Source organism: Gekko japonicus, unplaced genomic scaffold (assembly GCF_001447785.1).
Source record: "Gekko japonicus isolate JY-2015 unplaced genomic scaffold, Gekko_japonicus_V1.1 scaffold964, whole genome shotgun sequence".
NCBI classification, from domain to species: Eukaryota; Metazoa; Chordata; class Lepidosauria; order Squamata; family Gekkonidae; genus Gekko; species Gekko japonicus.
This window is the reverse complement of record NW_015164214.1, coordinates 607,459-624,454: the sequence shown is the minus strand read 5'-3', so window position 1 is coordinate 624,454 and position 16,996 is coordinate 607,459. Positions and strand designations below refer to the sequence as shown.

Sequence of the window (16,996 nt, the reverse complement as noted above, 5' to 3'; positions counted from 1 at the left end):
GAGCATACAAACTAAATATATATACTTTTGAACACTTAAGGCACATCTTACCTTTTTATTTGATTCCTCTTCAGAGTTTGAATCCTTCTCTCCTGATGGTAGATGTACAACACACTGAATAAGTTGTAGCACCAGTGCAGTCACCATCTGAATATACATAGGCTCTCCATCAGTATCACTGCTGTTCAATCTGTTGAGAAAACAAGCTATTTACTATACACAAATGTAAACACAATTGCAAACATAACACTGAAAATTTTTGCCAATTGGCTTCAACTGTGAGCACACCTCATATCTTATTTACAATAGAGAGAATTTTCACTGCACTTATAACCAGAAAATGACTTGTATACAAAATATGGAACAGAGGCTTGATTCAACAAAAGTTGCAATTTTACACTGAATCACAACATAATTCCTGCCAAAACACTCTCATGCATAATCCTACTCTTCCAACAATGCCTATTATCCCTCTGATGGGTAAAACAATCTCATAGCTTAGAGAAAGGCAGGAATTTATGATGGGTACTGAACATAATGCTGGTTTTCCCATTTAAGATTTTTGGGGGATATTTTGGGAACGTCCCAGTAGCCATACTTTTCCCATGGCCACGGCAGCTGTCCTGAAATCCTAGTGATACAATTCTACACATGCCTTAATCTTGTGTAGCCATCTGAAAACAAAACAGGTACTATGCAGCACAGTTAACATGCTTAAGTCCTACTGATTTCAACAAGGGGTACTTCAGCACATTCAGCATAGTTTTCTTCTGAAATTTTCCAAATATCTGTAAGACACAACATAACCTAAAACAGGCATGGTTTGTGCTGTACATTACCTGAAATTCCTCAGACTTCTTTTGCTGGTTGGTAGTCTTGCAAGCGATGTGAAAATTTCTTCTAGTATCAATTGCCTATGCTTTTCATATCTTGAGAAGACCTGTTAGTAAAGTTAGTTAAATATTTTAGAACACTGACTAGCTTTTTGCAAGAGAACAACTATCCCTCCAGAGCGGTCTCATCTTTTATGTTTATTTATTTTGCACAGACCAAATAGTCAAGTTTGACAAAACAGATTGGAAACTCAGATTCAGGACAAATTAAATCCCAAATCTACAAGTGCAGTAACACTAACATTTGTTCCTACTTCCTCATACCACACAAATGGACTATGGGAGGGATGGGCTCTTGGACTTCTTTCTCTATCTCTGATGTGGGGGCACATGATGAGATCAGAGATGCTGATGATTCCACCCACTACCAGCAACCTCTTCTGGCTCTGACCATAAAGGAGGACACAATTTTAAATTATTTGCCAAAGCAGACAGATTCCAGGTAGTTCTGTTGTTCTACCGGGGGGGTGGGGGGTGGAAAGGGAAGCAAAACAAGAGCAATGATCAGCTAGTACTTTTATTGTGTGTGTTAAGTGTGGACAAGTCACTTCTTTTGGTGACCCTATGAATTAATAACCTCCAAAACACCTTATTGTTAACAGCCATTCTCGGGTCTTGCAAACTGTGGCTATTAACCACAAGGTATAGATAGGGACTCTGGGGCAAGTGATGTTCTGTCATCTTGGTGCTTGGGGGGGTCAACAGTGGGAGGGCTTCTAATGTCCTGGCCCCACTGGTGGACCTCCTGGTGGCACCTGGTATTTCTGGCCACTGTGTGACACAGAGTGTTGGACTGGATGGGCCTTTGGCCTGATCCAACATTGGCGTCTCTTATGTTCTTATGACTGCTGAAGGAGCGCACAGAAGCCTGTTTCCGCATATGGATTGCCATTCCCTGGGAGTTCAGACAATCAAACTGAGGGTATTTGAAGACAGTCATATTTCAATAAGCATCATCACTTTAGCTGCCTGGTAATGGCAATGTATTCGTTGCTTGGCATTTATGTGAGAGTTAACAAGCAACCAATGAGCAGGAAGCCATTTACTCCAACCTGAACATATAACATTCTGATTGAAGAGGCTATATCACAATTACTTTAAGGGAATTACTTTAGTCATGTTAGCAGTAATGTTACACATGGTTCTACTAAGAAGCTGTCCTATTCATGATTTCACTGTATAAGTAACATTATTAACTAAAATTTTGCTGTTGAAGGAAAATTCTTATAAGTATATTCCAAAGAGAATTTAAAAAAAAAATGATGTTCTTTGGTACAGTCAAAATGCAATTATACTGGTATTTTTTGACTCACGGTTTCCAATTTTTTACACAAATACCAGTCCTGCATTTCTAAACATTGGTTAAAAGGGTGCACTTACTGCAGTGACCAGCTTGATGGCACACAACTGAAGTTCACTGACATTTTCTACAAAAAAAGGTGTAATCCCCATTGAAGAAACCTGTCAATGAAAAAAAAATTAAGCAACTGTAAATGCTTTGTCCAGAACAGGTCCTCTTATTAACATATTCTTTTGCTGCAGTGATCAACTTCTGATACAAATTACAGTTAGTTACAGTTGCAACTGAAATGATTTGCGATGAAAACTGAAACACCTTTTCTTTTCTTTATGGAATTTTTATTACTTTCAGATACAACAGGCCTGTAGCTGTAGTGGTGCTTTTCGGGGCCTGGCCCCCTGACTTCGCACCAAGGCCCCCCGACTTCCCACCCAGCCCAGGGCCCCCAACTTCCAATTTTTAATTTTATTTATCACCCTCGTTGCTGCCATGGCAAGCCTCGTGCCACCCTCTCTTGCCTGCCACTCTCTCTCGGCAAGGCAAACCCCGTGCCCTCCACCCTCGAATCCCATGCCTCTCTCTCTGCAAGGCAAGCCCCACATCCTCCGCCTTCCAATCCAATGCTGCTCTCTCTTTTGGTTTTCATCAGCCGGCAAGGCAAGCCCTGCCTCCAATCTCATGCTTCTGCTGCTGCTCTCTCTTCCCTCTGTTTGGCAAGTCAAGCAACATGGGTTGGATTATCCCATGCTGCAGCTGGTAAGTCAAGCACCATGGGTTGGATTAACCCATGCTGCAGCTCTGCTCTCTCTCACCTCTCACTGGCCAGCAAGGCAAGCCCCACCTCCAATCCACACCACTGCTCTGGTTTGCTTCTTGCTGGCCAGCAAGGCAAGCCCCAAATGCCTTCAGCCCTCCAATTCCCAAGCCAGCAAAGCAAGTGCCGCACTGCCCAATCCCTCCCTTGGCTTCGGAGCCCATGATTTTGCTTCCATTCCTTCCCTCTCCCCTTTTTATCTGCAGGGCTCAGCTCTGCCTCCCACCTTTGAATAATAAAATTATTTAAATTAGCAAGTGCCAAGTGTCCCCCAAGAAATTTAAATGCCCCCTGACTTATAAATTCCTAGCTATGGGCCTGAGATACAACACAAATTAATGAGGTGATGTCAAAACATTCTTAAACAACAATGTGCAATTTTTTAAAAGAAGATTAATGCTGAAAAGTTACAGATGTTCAGAAGACCACATATGTGGAAAGCAAGTTGGATGCCATGCAAAACTGGGAGTTAACTCCAGTCTAAGCCCACTGACTCCACTGGGTTTAAAATGGAACAATTGACTACTCTGTAACCAACTTGCAGTTACTGATATTTGGAATTATGTGTATCTTCCATGCTGTATTTCATGAAGAATAAGCTTTTAAAATCTCTTGTAGGTAAAAGTTATGAATTATTCACTATAGGAAACACTGTTCTAGCCACCAGATGACAGCTTTAGAAACACATTGAAATACTACCAAGATCCAATGAACTGACTGAACATACTTGAAGAATAGTGGTGTCAGTAAGAAGCTGGATCTCCAACAGTTCAGCCAAACTGCTAACAATATCACAGACTTTGTTGTACAGCATCACTATTACTCTCTGTTTGTGGGTGGAACACTTGGCACGTTTTGCTTTTGAGCTTAGCACACCACCTAGAAAGTTTTAAACAAAGTTATTTTTTTAGAACTTCACATACATAGACATCATAAAATATGCAAGTTGTCAAAAAAGTGAATATAAAAACACAAAAAAGAACACATTAACCAATCACCTGGTATGAAGGGAAGGTCTAAAATACATCTAAAATAGGCATTAAAATATGGAGAGAGTTATTACTAAGATAATTTTTTCTCCCGCTCCCAAAATACTAGAACTCGAGGGCATCCAATGAAGCTGATAGGCAGTGGGTTCAGGATGGACAAAAGGAAATACTACTTTATATGTGGAATTCGCTGCCACAGGATGTAGTGATGGCCACAGAAATAAACAGCTTTAAAAGGGGATTAGATAGATTCATGGAGGATAATCTAATCCCATCAATGGCTACTAGCCATGGTGACTGAGGGGAACCTCCACATTCAGAGACACTGATCCTCTGAATCCCAGTGTCAAGAGGCAACATCAGGGGAAGGCCTCAGCCTCTATGTTCTATTGTTGGCCCTCCAGAGGAACTGGTTAGCCACTGTGTGAGACCGGATGCTGAACTAGATGGACCACTGGTCTGATTCAGAAGGGCTCTTCTTACGTTCTTACGATTCTTTTATAGCGTTATATGTAGTACTCCACCAAAAGACCCCAGGCTCCCACACAATCTATAGGTATTACTGCTCAAAACAAGGTTCCCCCCTTGTCAGAACTGACAGGGCACATGTACTGTGAACCTGAGGAGTTGACACTTATCACCGCTGGCAATGTCTTCACAAGCACAAAACTCTAGACTGCAGTAAAAGCAGCCATGAAAAAGACAAAGGGGAGATCGGAAAGTTGGGACAATATACAGGAAAAGATGCTGTCAAAAGGTCAAAGAAAACAAAAATATAGGTTATGATGGCCAGTAACCTTGGGGGGGGGGGGGCGGACACAAAGATGTCAGGTGATTTTCAAGAACTGGCTATCATAAATTAACTAAAAACTTTGGCCACTGTGCCAGTGATGTATGACTTGTGCTAGCATGACTGGAGGGTCAGAAAATGAATGCAGTGGAAACTTGGGAATAACAACATGCAGATGGATTGGTAGTTGAAAGGACATAAAGGGCCTAATCATTGTGGTACAGTTATTCTGGTAATGTTTACAGAAATGACGTGAGGAGCAGCCGGGGCGCAGTGGATGCAATCTGTATGGTATGCAGAAGGTTCCAGATTGCATTCCCAATATTTCCAGCTACAATTTTTATGCTGTAGGTAATGCAAAAGACTTCCACCTGAGACCCTGGAGAGCCATAGTCAGATAGAGGAGACAGTGCTAATTTTGACAGATCAATGTTCTGATGCAGTAAAGGGCAGCTCATGAGTTCATGTGGGCAGACTTCATGATATGATTTCTTCCATTGCAAGCATCACTAGCCTTTGTGGAGTGGTGTGAAGTGGTGATACTATCACAGGAAGTAGTCTGCAACCATGATGGGCTTTCTTCCCATGCTGCTGCTGTTGGCAACAGGAAGCCAGGGATAATAAACAGCACAATCCCAATGCTTACACTGCTTGTTCTCTAGCACATCATGTAACTGTGACCACTTATATACATGTATTTTAAATTCAACTATTTTTTATTTATAACCAAGTACAGTAGAGCTGATTATATTTACATTGCCTTCTTAATCCTTTTTGCATTGAGGACTAAGAAAGTCTGGCATAAGGAACATACACAGAGGTGGGATGGGTAGGTTGATGCCAAGCTAAGGGGCCTTTGGTAGTGGGAGGGGGGATATATAGGATCTGTCTGTAATAACTTTTCTGTAATTGTACACAGTCAGTCACAGAAGGTAACAATATATCTAATAATTTTCATACTAACCACCATGAGGATCCAACCGATAAACAGGATCATACTGAGGATACAGAGTGTTTTGCAAGTGAAATTTAGTGTACTGAATAACTCTTTCTATTACATCTTCAATATAAACAGCTTTGGGCATATTGGGAGATGTCATGATGTTGATCGCGGTAAGGCAGGCATCTGCAGATTTTGTGACTCTCTCCATAATCAAGTCTCTCCACAATCTTTCCTCATCTTCAGTGTCATTCTGCAGAGAAATTCAAAGTGCTGACTAAGAATACACTTAAATATATTCACAGAAAACACAAGAAAGTAAATTTCTGGATAACAGAGCATGAAAACGCATATTGCTTGAATAAAACATTGTTTCCATAGTTATTTTAAAAGACTTCACTACCCAGATAAAAGCCAGGATAACCTTTCTATGCTCCTTTTCATCACATGCCATTATTTTTCAGACAAATCCAATTAAAGTTGGGCTGCCAATTTTTGTTTTAGTGGCCCTGCCCTTGTGCCTTTAGCAGCAGCTTGTGATGCCAACATTAGCAAGTGACAGTGTCTACCTGTAGGCCACTTCAGTTCTGCAGATCAAGCTGTTAAAGACACTTAGAAAGACCAGGACAGGGCTTTCTTTTATGCCTGGCTAGCAACCATATCCCAAAGTGATCTCTACATTCACACAAGTAGGTGACACACGGACAGTTAATGGCAGTGGCATGTACAGAACTTGGTCTACCTGAAAGGCAATTATAGCTGGCTCAGCCTCAAATCCCACCAGGACATTAGACTACAATGGTGATGACCAGTAGGAGAGCCATGTTGAGAGTGAAGAGGTCAACTGGACACTATGCTAGGAGTCCAGCAGAAGAAACCCCAAGTGAATCACAGTTAAGTCTGCATACAAACCTAGGTGCAGTGACTGAGTGGCGGACCAAACTCCCTCTTTAAAAGATGGGAGATGACGGTAGGCCCATGAAGATGCAAGCAGATAGCTTTGTTGACAATTATACCTGGCAGAAGAGTGACACCTTGCTCTTTAAATATCTACAGCTGGCAAGATTTACTTTTTTTTTTAATTCGATGGTTCTTCGGAATGAGTCAGCGGACAATAAGCTTTTAAGGCAACAGGTGGGTGCAGAAGAGTTTTTTTTCCCAATCTTCCCTCCACTACAGTCCCTTCCTTCCCTTTAAAAACCACTTGAAAGGGTCAAGGGAAGGGCAAACTGCACCCAGCAAGGGTTTGAGTACACAGGCTCTACTATGACGTTAGAGAAAGAAATTGGCAGAGATCCCTCTGGTGGACTATGCTCCCTTCATGGTGGTTAAGCAAGGAAAGTTTTAAAATAAATACTGTAGGCTCTAGGACAAGGGTGGGATGATTTCAGATCTGGGTGGGCTTTTTTTTTTTGGTAGCCAATATTTCTGTTAACATACATTCAACACTTAAAGAGCAGAAAAACGGAGGTAACAAATGTGCAGCGATAATAGCAAGTACTGTGAAGTGCAGTGAGAAAGGTGAGATAGATGCAAAAGAAGGGAGGAGAAAAGTGGTCAGGGCAGAGCCGCCCTGAGCCTGCCTTGGTGGGGAGGGCGAGATATAAATCATATGAATAAATAAATAAATAGCACAAACAAGCAAACATGTGCTGTAAGGTGCAGATAGAGGGGTTAACAGAGATAGTCTCAGAAAAACCTATGGTAGCGCAGAAAGAGAGATGAAGAAGAGACAAGACTATGCAGTACACAGAATGGGGGGAATGTGGATCTCTCCTTACTTAAACCTAATACAAATGCTTTTCTGTAGTTAATATAATGATGCAGTAAAGGTGGCCTTGAAGTTATCTGAGTTGCACACATCTTAATTAGTAAAGCATTCATCTCAGTGTAACGTAAATACATGCTGGGAATTCATTTTCAGTGAGCAAATCTGCTACAAATCCGATTAACCTGTTAAGAGTGCCATCTTTCTCTGTGACAGGCTCAGTTTTTGGCACAGGAGACAGCTAACATGTTGAACCAACTTCACTGGTACTACCCAAACGCAGACGCAGACGGCATTCAGATTTCTCACCAAGCTCCAACCAAATGCAACTAGACACAAACAATGCTTTGCTCTCACACTCCCTTTGTTCCTTCCTCCCTGATTCACTAATGGACCTTGACTACAAACTTCCTAGTTCGCAATTTTTGACAGAATGTGCATCTGGCCGATCAGCCTAAAGGAGTTTAAAGAGAGGCCAGGTCTTCTAGCTCATATCTTGATTAGTCAAAAGCTTTAGGCAAATTTGTGTTTTGCAAGCTGCCTTTCTCTGTAACTAATTCTACGATGGGGTGAAAAAGGTCATGCTGCAGAGTAAAATAGGCAAAAGTTGTGAAGTATGAAGGTAAACAATTACTAAAACTGAAATGTAGCTCCAAGCAACCTTACATGACAAAACGGTGAGTTTCCTTTTACATATGCATAATGAGCTGAAAATGTGCTACTGTCCATTAGTGTGAATAGGCTGGACCACTTGTGCAACTTCCCTTAAATGAAGCTGTGGGGTGGTAAATTTAGACTTCTACTGTTCTTTCTTTAACAAGTTTTAACTATTGTTAACTACTGCAGAGAATTTCTGCTCATCTCATTCAGCTATGCAGACCATGAATTCAGTTACTATGAACAGCCACACGATGGAAACAGTGAGCTTATTTTCAAGAAAACGAACGACACCAAAAACATCCAAACAGAACTAGTTCCTCAGCAAAAGACTGAAAGACATTTATTCATAGCCAAACTATTATTACACTTCCCAGCTTAGTGATATAGAGTATAGGCATGCTCTAGTGGCCTTCATTATTTCATAAATTAAAGCAAGGCTCGGATGTACTTCAATTATAATATACTATTAAAAACTAATAACTATTCACTTGAAATGTGCTGAACTCATCTACAGCTACATCCACTCTATAGCAACATAGAAATATCTGTGATGTTTCCAACAGGCAGAAATCTAAAATCAGTAAATTAAAATAACTAATTTTAACAACTCACATGATTGAGCAGAGTGGAAAGCTTTGCGCCATCTTGAATATTCTTCTCCAAAATGTTTAAAACTTTCACTGTTTTTTCCGTTGAAAGCTAAAGAGAAAACAATTCATCCAAATGGATAAGACAATTTTTACAGGTTTGGTGTAGAATTAAAACTGATGCTCATACAAGCTTTGCCTCAAATTCACAATCTGTTTCCAAAGCACAGAGGAAGCTGCTTCAAAGGAAATGCCTCCTGGGTTATGGTCCACATTAGAATCCAAATTAGGAATTTTCTTTGAAAAGTCTGCTTCCTAGTTGCCAGAAGCCCTGACCTGTGTAGCCCAGGCTAGTCCCATCTCATCGAATCTCGGAAGCTAAGCAGCTTCCGCCTTGGATGGGAGACTACCAAGAAATACCAGGGTCACTATGCAGTGGCGGGCCCTGGCAAACCACCTCTGAACGTCTTTTGCCCTGAAAACCCCACAAGGCATTGCCATAAGTCAGCTGTGACTTGATAGGAAAACAAATGTAGACAGAAGGACTACTAAATGACACACAAGAAGGAGAAATGTCTACACTGATGGTGTATATATTTGCCCTTTTTGGCTATATCAAGTCCCTTCAAGATCCAAGGCCTTTTGAAGGCCCACAACTTCTTGAAACCTAACACATTTGCCCTTTTGAACAATCCTGTGTTACAGTCTTCATTTTAAAGGCATCAATAACCTACCCTGTCCATAATGCCCATTGCTTTGATTTTGGCAGATTCACTGCCCAGTTCACTAAGTTGATGTTTTCCCAGTAGTAACTCTTGAGGCATTTCATCATCATCACCTAAAGGGAGAAAAAATATTTTCTTTGAAATGTAGCTGCAATATATATAGCCACGATTTTCAAGAATAAGCATCAGTAAACCTGCAGTGATGCAGTCTAGAACTCTTATTTCTCTCCACATTTAACTGATAGTAGCAGCAGCCCACAAACTACTTAAATCTACAATAATCACACTATACCTCAAATAAAAATATAGGCAACAAAACCAGAAGTAATCTAGAGCAGTCATCCAGGGATTGCAACCTCTCCAAAAGATTCTATCCTTAAAATGACTTTAAAGTCTCAAAAGCTAAGATAGCATTTAAGTTAGCAGGTAGGGGGGGGGGGGAGATACACAAGTCTTCTCAAGAGCACAAAGTTGAGGAAATGTGCACTATAAGAAAACAGCCCTAAGGGACAGAATGTGGGAAGGACGGAAGATGACAGTCTCCTATATCAAGTCTCTACAACCATAGCTGAGAATGTATGACCTAGTGATCCTTTTCAATTACTTCTATTCCTATCAGTTCTGAAAATATTTCTATTTGCATTTTAAGTATATTATGTAAGTGTATTACAATCAGGTGCAATATGCTCTTTAAAAACAGATTGTGCAAAAGATATTGTCGTTTGATGCAAAAATGCAGAGTTCAACAGTCATTTAGCGTTAACCCTTGAAAATGTCCTGCCATGTACTTACTTCCATACACCCACTAATAAAAAATACATCAGTGTCTGATTGCAGCAGGGATTGTTGTTACTTGCCAGAAATTGTAAATAACTCTCAATACATGGTACAGTCTTTTGCTAACACACCGTACCAGGCTGGTCTGGTCTCTCACAAAGGCAACTCAACTGTCCCATTCACTCTCAAATGGAATCACTTATCTACTTGTAACAATTATGATTCTTTCTAGGGCTCAAGGTCATTAATCATTAAAGGAAAAGGGAAAACCTTCTAAGAGCCAGAGCCTAAGGATGCAAAAAAAATGTAAAGACATGCACAGCAGGCTACAATAGAAAACAATGCATCACACTAATAGATTTAAAGTATATGAGCATTTATGACATTGAAGGAAATGCATAAAGACTATTTTTACCAAACGCAGTAAAATCCATGTCTTCTAAGTTGTCCAAAATATTTTCTACTGAAGCGGTGAACCTCTTAAATGTAGAAGAATCCATCATTTCTGATTTTAAAAAAACACAGAAAAATGTAATGTGCTCGATTTATGTATAACACATAATAAACAATTTATGGCAAGAGCATTAAAAGCAACAGCACTTACCTTCTGGTGTTAGCTTTGGCTCATAAGCTTTCCTCTTCTTTTGTTTTTCTCTCTTCTTCATTTTTCTAGCCACTTAAATAACAAAAAGGTATAGCATGAAATAATCTGCTGAAAAATTATTTTCTCTGCGACCCCATGTTTTAACCATGCAACAACATTTAAAAACCTTTTTCACACTAGCCAGGCCTGATGTATCTGTATTACATAAGAATGGACCGGGTTTTAGGTACACTTTTAGACAAAACTGAGATTAAGAACACTAGTGAGAGAAGTGACGATCACCTTCGCTGAGGCTAGGAGGAGGGGAATAGTCATCCATGTCTGAGTCCTCTGGACTGCGATTGCGATATCGACTGCTTCCAGAGCTCCTCCTTCCTTCGTGATAATGGCTACTCCTTCTATGATCCCCAGAACCTCGTCTGTCATGCTCTTCATATTCCCAAGCTTTATCCTCATTTCTGTCTTTCTTATGCCTTTTACGGGAAGCTAGGAGGCAAACGGAGTATTATGAGAGCTATATCTAGTTTCAAAGTAGCTCCACACATTGTGAGCTATGAAAAACATAGAATACACGCTTCAACTGGTACCTTGGCACTTTGAGGGCAAATGCATAAAAGGTAGAATTTGCTAACGCCTACTAAAGGCTTTTAGAAGTATGCAAAATGATTGAAAATTTTTCACTCAATTAGTACTTAAACACATTTATTGTCTTTGTGCTCTAGCTCCAGAAGGCAGCAAGGCCAAACAAACCCCACCCCAGTCCTTCAATTACCTTAGTTTTCTCTGGGAAATGTAGTCCTAGTATATGCCTAACAGTAGGGCTATAAGACATCACACATACAGTAAACATGTTAAGGAAAAATATGTAGGAAGTTGCTTGCTGCTGGGCTTGTACATGTACCTTGGCCCCCTCCATGTTGTGGTTAGACTAATATTAAAACTATAAAGTTACTTGTGACATGTGAGCTTACATACATGGATTAACCGAAGTTCGTCCCTCACTCAAGCCCAGTATCCTAAAGCTGATTCTATCTATATTAGAATCCTGGTTAGTGGGCTGGGGGAGGGATGAACTTTGGTAAATCCATGAACCTAGAGTGGTACATCATGAACAACTGGTGCTACTGTATAGCCATAATTCTCCACACAAGAGTGAATGGGAGGGGGAGAAGCACATGCAAGCCTAGCAACAAGCTGGGTGTGAGCACATTCCCCCCCCCCCTTAGGTGTGGTTACATACAATGTCTGAATGTAGCCTATTCCGCCAAAGGACCAGAAGGAGATGTAAGAGGGGTTCTAGAAAGAGAAGGGAAGTAAAATAGAAATCCTCCACCTACTTGTTAGCTGTCTATCTGTAGCCACATCTGCCTCACAGCACAAGCAACCACAGCACAGCAACTGTGCTTAGGTGGGGGGAAGGAAGCATTTCATACCCAAAGCAGCATTTCTCTGTATTGCAGCAATTTGCTTTCTGGCTTTACTCTCACAACCTTTGGGCCATAGTCCAAGTAGTTACAAACATGCTCACAGTCTGACCTCACTTGCTATTTTTGCTTGAGGAAGTTCCCACTATTGCTTAAATAGGAATCCTTTTTTAAAATTAAAATGTAACAGCAGCTCAACTATGCACACATTCATCAGATATGTGTCCAACACTTCTGTACAGGAATTCCACTCCTTGCAAAATTTATCTCTGTCACAGTAATGAGCATGTTACCTCTTCTCTACTGTCCTTACCACTGGCTCCCAATCTCATTTTGTATTCACTTTAAACTTTCAGTTTACTTTTTGGTTTACATTCCAAGCTTTTAAAAGTCAGGGCCTCTCTTTTCTCCTTGATACGTTCCAATCAGGGCTCCTCATTCATTTGATCCACTCATTATAAACCTAAAAATTCTGGTTTCCCATCAAACTTCTCCATCCTCTTTCTTCTCCTGGACATAATAAATTTATACTTAATAAAATTAACAAAGACCATTTGTAGCTATTTTCCCTCTCATGCCTCTTTCTCAGTCCTGATTCTCATCAATTGCTTATTTATCAAGCAAGAATAACCATAAGAATACATTTATCTATCAGGAAAAGTACATTTTATAGACCAAACCTCTTGTTCTCCATTATTCATATCCAATATTCCATCTACCATTCATTTGTTTCTGGTATGTTTTTAATTGTAGGCCATTCTGAGTATGTGCTTTATTCATCCATTTGTAAAGCACTTAATATATCCTCCAAACAACGCACTTGGGAAGGTGGTACCAATGGATCCTGTTCAACATTAGAATCCAGAACGACTTCCAACATGACACAGCTCACTCCCAAGCTCTGGATCCCCTGAAATCACTGCTTATGCCCCAGGAAAAGAGAAGGGACTGGGTCCAAGATGAAGTCTATACCAGAAGGCAAAGTGCTTGCTCAAGGCCAGCGGACTTATGTCGGAGAAGACCAGAGTTTAGAACGGCCAGGATGTACCTCACTAATGCATCAGGAAGAGGTGGAACCAGAGCCTCTTCAATTGTTTTGCTTTGGCTGCTGAAGTAGCCTCTCTCTACAGCTGTTCCTGTTGTGTCTGCTCAGCTATCATTACCTAGCTGGACAGCTCCTCTGTTGCTTCAGCATCTTGCCATGAACCTGTTTTCTCTGACTGGACAGCTCCCCTCCTCCCTCAGCAGCCATGCCTTGAATACCATCCCTCATCTTGTTGGATCTGCCTCACAACCAAGACAAAAATCTGAGACACCTGGCTTCAGAACGGGACAGTGACTCAGAAGGAACACAGAAATTTTTTTTCTGGGTGAAGTTTCACTACCAGCACCCCTTATATCAGCCTACTGCTGGGTTAAGAACTTTACTTTGCTCTTACCCTAAAAGTGTCTTATACATGTATGAAAGCTTTCAAAACCATGCACAAAGGACACATCAGGCCTGAAAGGAGGAAAAGACAGGGAAAACTCTGCCTCAAGCCCTAGCTGTTCCGAGGACATCACAAACTGAAGTTATTTGGCTTCTGCCTTGCTGCGCTCCCTCCAGCAGTGCTCTGTTGCAAGCTAGTCGCAAAGCAGCTCTTTACTGAGCCATGCCGTGAAGGCTTCTGAGGAGCCACATCCCTTCCAAATTACTGGAACACTGGAGACATGCATTTTTATCTTATAGCACTGCAACAGGCAATTCTAGCCTTACCCAGGAGAACTCGTCCCATTTTTGGTTGTATTGCCAGGGAGGCACCGTACACACATCATCAAGAGTAATGCATTACCATTATCAAAATGAGAAACATTTATGCTACTCACTTTCAAAAGCCTCTTCACTGTCATTGTCTTCATCAGAACTGATTTCAGCATATTTTGGTTTCTCGTTTACAGTGCTACGTTTACGTTTGTTCATTTTCACTCGTTCGCAAAGAGGCATGGTAGATTCAATTTCTGCTAGCAGTTCAGGAGGTAATTCCTTTAACACTGACTGATCTATGCTGCCTACCAATGAAGAGTAAACTGTACGTGAATATAAACCTAAGGACATACCAATATAATGCAGACATGAATTTAACATTTTTATCCTACTTTTCACACACAAGATGGTTTACAAAATATAAAAACCAGACCATTCTACTTTAACCCAAGTTGTCATTTGAAAGGGAAAAAATCAGCTGCAAAAAGGACACAATATAAAAGCAGCTTTCTATTAAAAAAAACAACAATTGAACACCCTAATCCAGAAGATGCTTGCTTCAGTTGATCTTCATAAGTACAAAAACCAGTATTTCCCCCAATAGCTTCCCAAGTCTTCATTTGGTACATATGCAAAATAATTTTGTGTGTTTGCCAGCAGATGGAGCCAAGTTTGAAGGCATTATCCCTTTTACAGATTTCTGTTATTTTGACAAGATTCATACTCTCTGCCTTCAATAGAAAGCAAGTCTTTTGCATCTTCCAACAAGCAACTTTTATAATGGTACAAACAAGAACACAGTTTCACAGTCACAATTAAGTGGCATCATCCTTTTGCCACCATGCAGAACAAATTATTTGAGGCTCTCTCACCAATCTGTATACTTCAAAGGTTACATTTATACATCGTAAGTTGAAATACATCACTGTGTATACAAGACAGTTTTTCCACACATGAGAAACTTCAGCTGAACAAGCAACAATCAAGATAGATTCAGGTGGGTAGCTGTGTTGGTCTGAAGCAGCAGACCACAGTTTGAGGCCTGTGGCACCTTTAAGACCAACACATTTTTATTCTGGGTATAAGCTTTTGTGTGCATGCATGCTTCTTCAGAATATGTTGGTCTTAAAGGTGCCACTGGACTCAAATTTTGATCTGACGCTTCAATCAAGTGAAGGATTACCCATCCCCTTTCTAATAACACATAAGAGAAGCAGAATACTCCTTGTCTGGAGCTTGTCGGAGCTTTTTCTCTACCTCTGTGATTACCTGATGCACACGGCCACCTATTTGCAAAGTGGTCATATATGCATATTGTATCTGTCATGAGATAAGAAATGTTTCTAGTCTCAGATTTGTTTTTTCCAAGACTTGGCTCCATTTATTAATTGAAGTTTAAGAACTATTTAAATAAACATTATATGACTTTAGTACTGTACTGATTTTCTGCATAAATTACTGACTCTTCACATTTATCAGTAAAAAGAGATGCCTCATTTTTCAAACTCTTTTTTGAGACCAAGGAATAAAGCACAGTAATTTAAATACAGGAATATCTACAATTCTAGCATCAGTTATTACACAATAAACGTTTTTCTATAGAATTACTTCCATTGCACCCATTTTTCAAATCCACACAGATTGAAATGATTAGCATATTTACAAATTAGCCACACAGCTTGTATTTTATGGATCATTAAACACACAGTGACATTCTGACATTGCGTTTTGAAAAACAAATACATTTTTAAACGAATTAGATTAAAAGTTACACATTTATGCCATCCCACTGCCCTGCAAGGCATTCAACTGAGAAAAGGATCACCAAGACCACAGATGCGAAAACTGGTTAAGTAACAATCTCTTCAAAACCAAGAAAAGAAGAGAAACATAAAAATGAAGGTTACAAGAAGTTCCTAGGTCTGTTCAAAGTTCACCTTTCTAGGTTGTTGATATATATTTAGATCATAAGAATAAATAATGGAATAATTCAACCCATATGCACTGTATTTCACAGAGGAAAGACAGATTGATCTCCAGCCTGATCTCCAGTTGTTTAAAAAGGATAATGTGCCTGATCTCTACAAGAGTACAATTTGGACAGATATTGTTCAGAATTTCTACTCCACCAAGTACACCAAACCAAGATAGATGACAAAGTGAATAACTTTGAACAGACCAAATGGTACATTTCTGAAGAAATGACAGAATCTATTAGAACATCAGAATGCCTTCTGGTGACAGCGCATGATGAGCAATTTAAACACTTTGTATACTTTGATACAGTTTAATTGAATCTTAACAATGAGAAGTCTAGAGAAACAACAACAACAACATGAAAACCAGGTAAATTGAACCAAGATGTGACCTTTCACAAACTGAAGTGGCACACACAAAACTTCTTCAGAGGATTAAAATATATTTCCAAGATGTGACAGTCTCCCCACCCCCCACCCCCGTTTTTTGCCCAACCAGCAGTACATGATCCATATATCCACCTGTATCTTAATTTTCTTGTATCTCTCTTCACTGGAACTAAGGGCATTAGTCAGTGGGGTAGATAAGGATGGGAGAGAGATTAGTCCAGTAAGCCTCAGATCTCCCCCAGTTGTAATGCAACACTCTAAACACAAGGCAATATTTGCTGATTCAAAAATTCTGCTTTTGCCCAATTTATTATGACAGGCAGGCTGCTACATTTCATTCCATTCTCCAAGCTGGAAGCCAGCAAGAAAATTCTGTAGTGACAGGACAGAACGTCCCATTCCAGTTGTGGAAATGGTATCTGTGCTCAGCAGTGCTGCTTGGACTCTCCCACCAACACAGCTTTGCAAGTAAAAATGAAACATGTACTAGTCCATAAAAATATTGGTCAGAGGAGGCAAACAACCAAGCAAAAAATCAACTTAAAAACTTTCCAGCCAGTAGAGCCAGCTTGAGACTGAAGTTAGGTATGAAAGAATCATCATAACCCCTGAAGA

General features: G+C 40.2%; 1 protein-coding gene across 1 annotated transcript in view; it reads right to left on the bottom strand.

Moving 5' to 3' along the window:
- The window catches only part of NIPBL (Nipped-B homolog (Drosophila)), a 180,294-nt gene that overhangs the window by 45,800 nt on the left and 117,498 nt on the right, over positions 1-16,996 (bottom strand). Inside the window, exons 11-21 of the mRNA XM_015408480.1 lie at positions 14,138-14,320; positions 11,130-11,333; positions 10,848-10,919; positions 10,659-10,748; positions 9,476-9,579; positions 8,767-8,853; positions 5,751-5,979; positions 3,735-3,886; positions 2,274-2,354; positions 840-940; positions 52-190 (exon numbers count right to left, since the gene is read on the bottom strand). Of these exons, the coding sequence (XP_015263966.1) occupies positions 52-190; positions 840-940; positions 2,274-2,354; positions 3,735-3,886; positions 5,751-5,979; positions 8,767-8,853; positions 9,476-9,579; positions 10,659-10,748; positions 10,848-10,919; positions 11,130-11,333; positions 14,138-14,320 (1,442 nt within the window). The remainder of the gene's footprint in view (positions 1-51; positions 191-839; positions 941-2,273; positions 2,355-3,734; positions 3,887-5,750; positions 5,980-8,766; positions 8,854-9,475; positions 9,580-10,658; positions 10,749-10,847; positions 10,920-11,129; positions 11,334-14,137; positions 14,321-16,996) is intronic.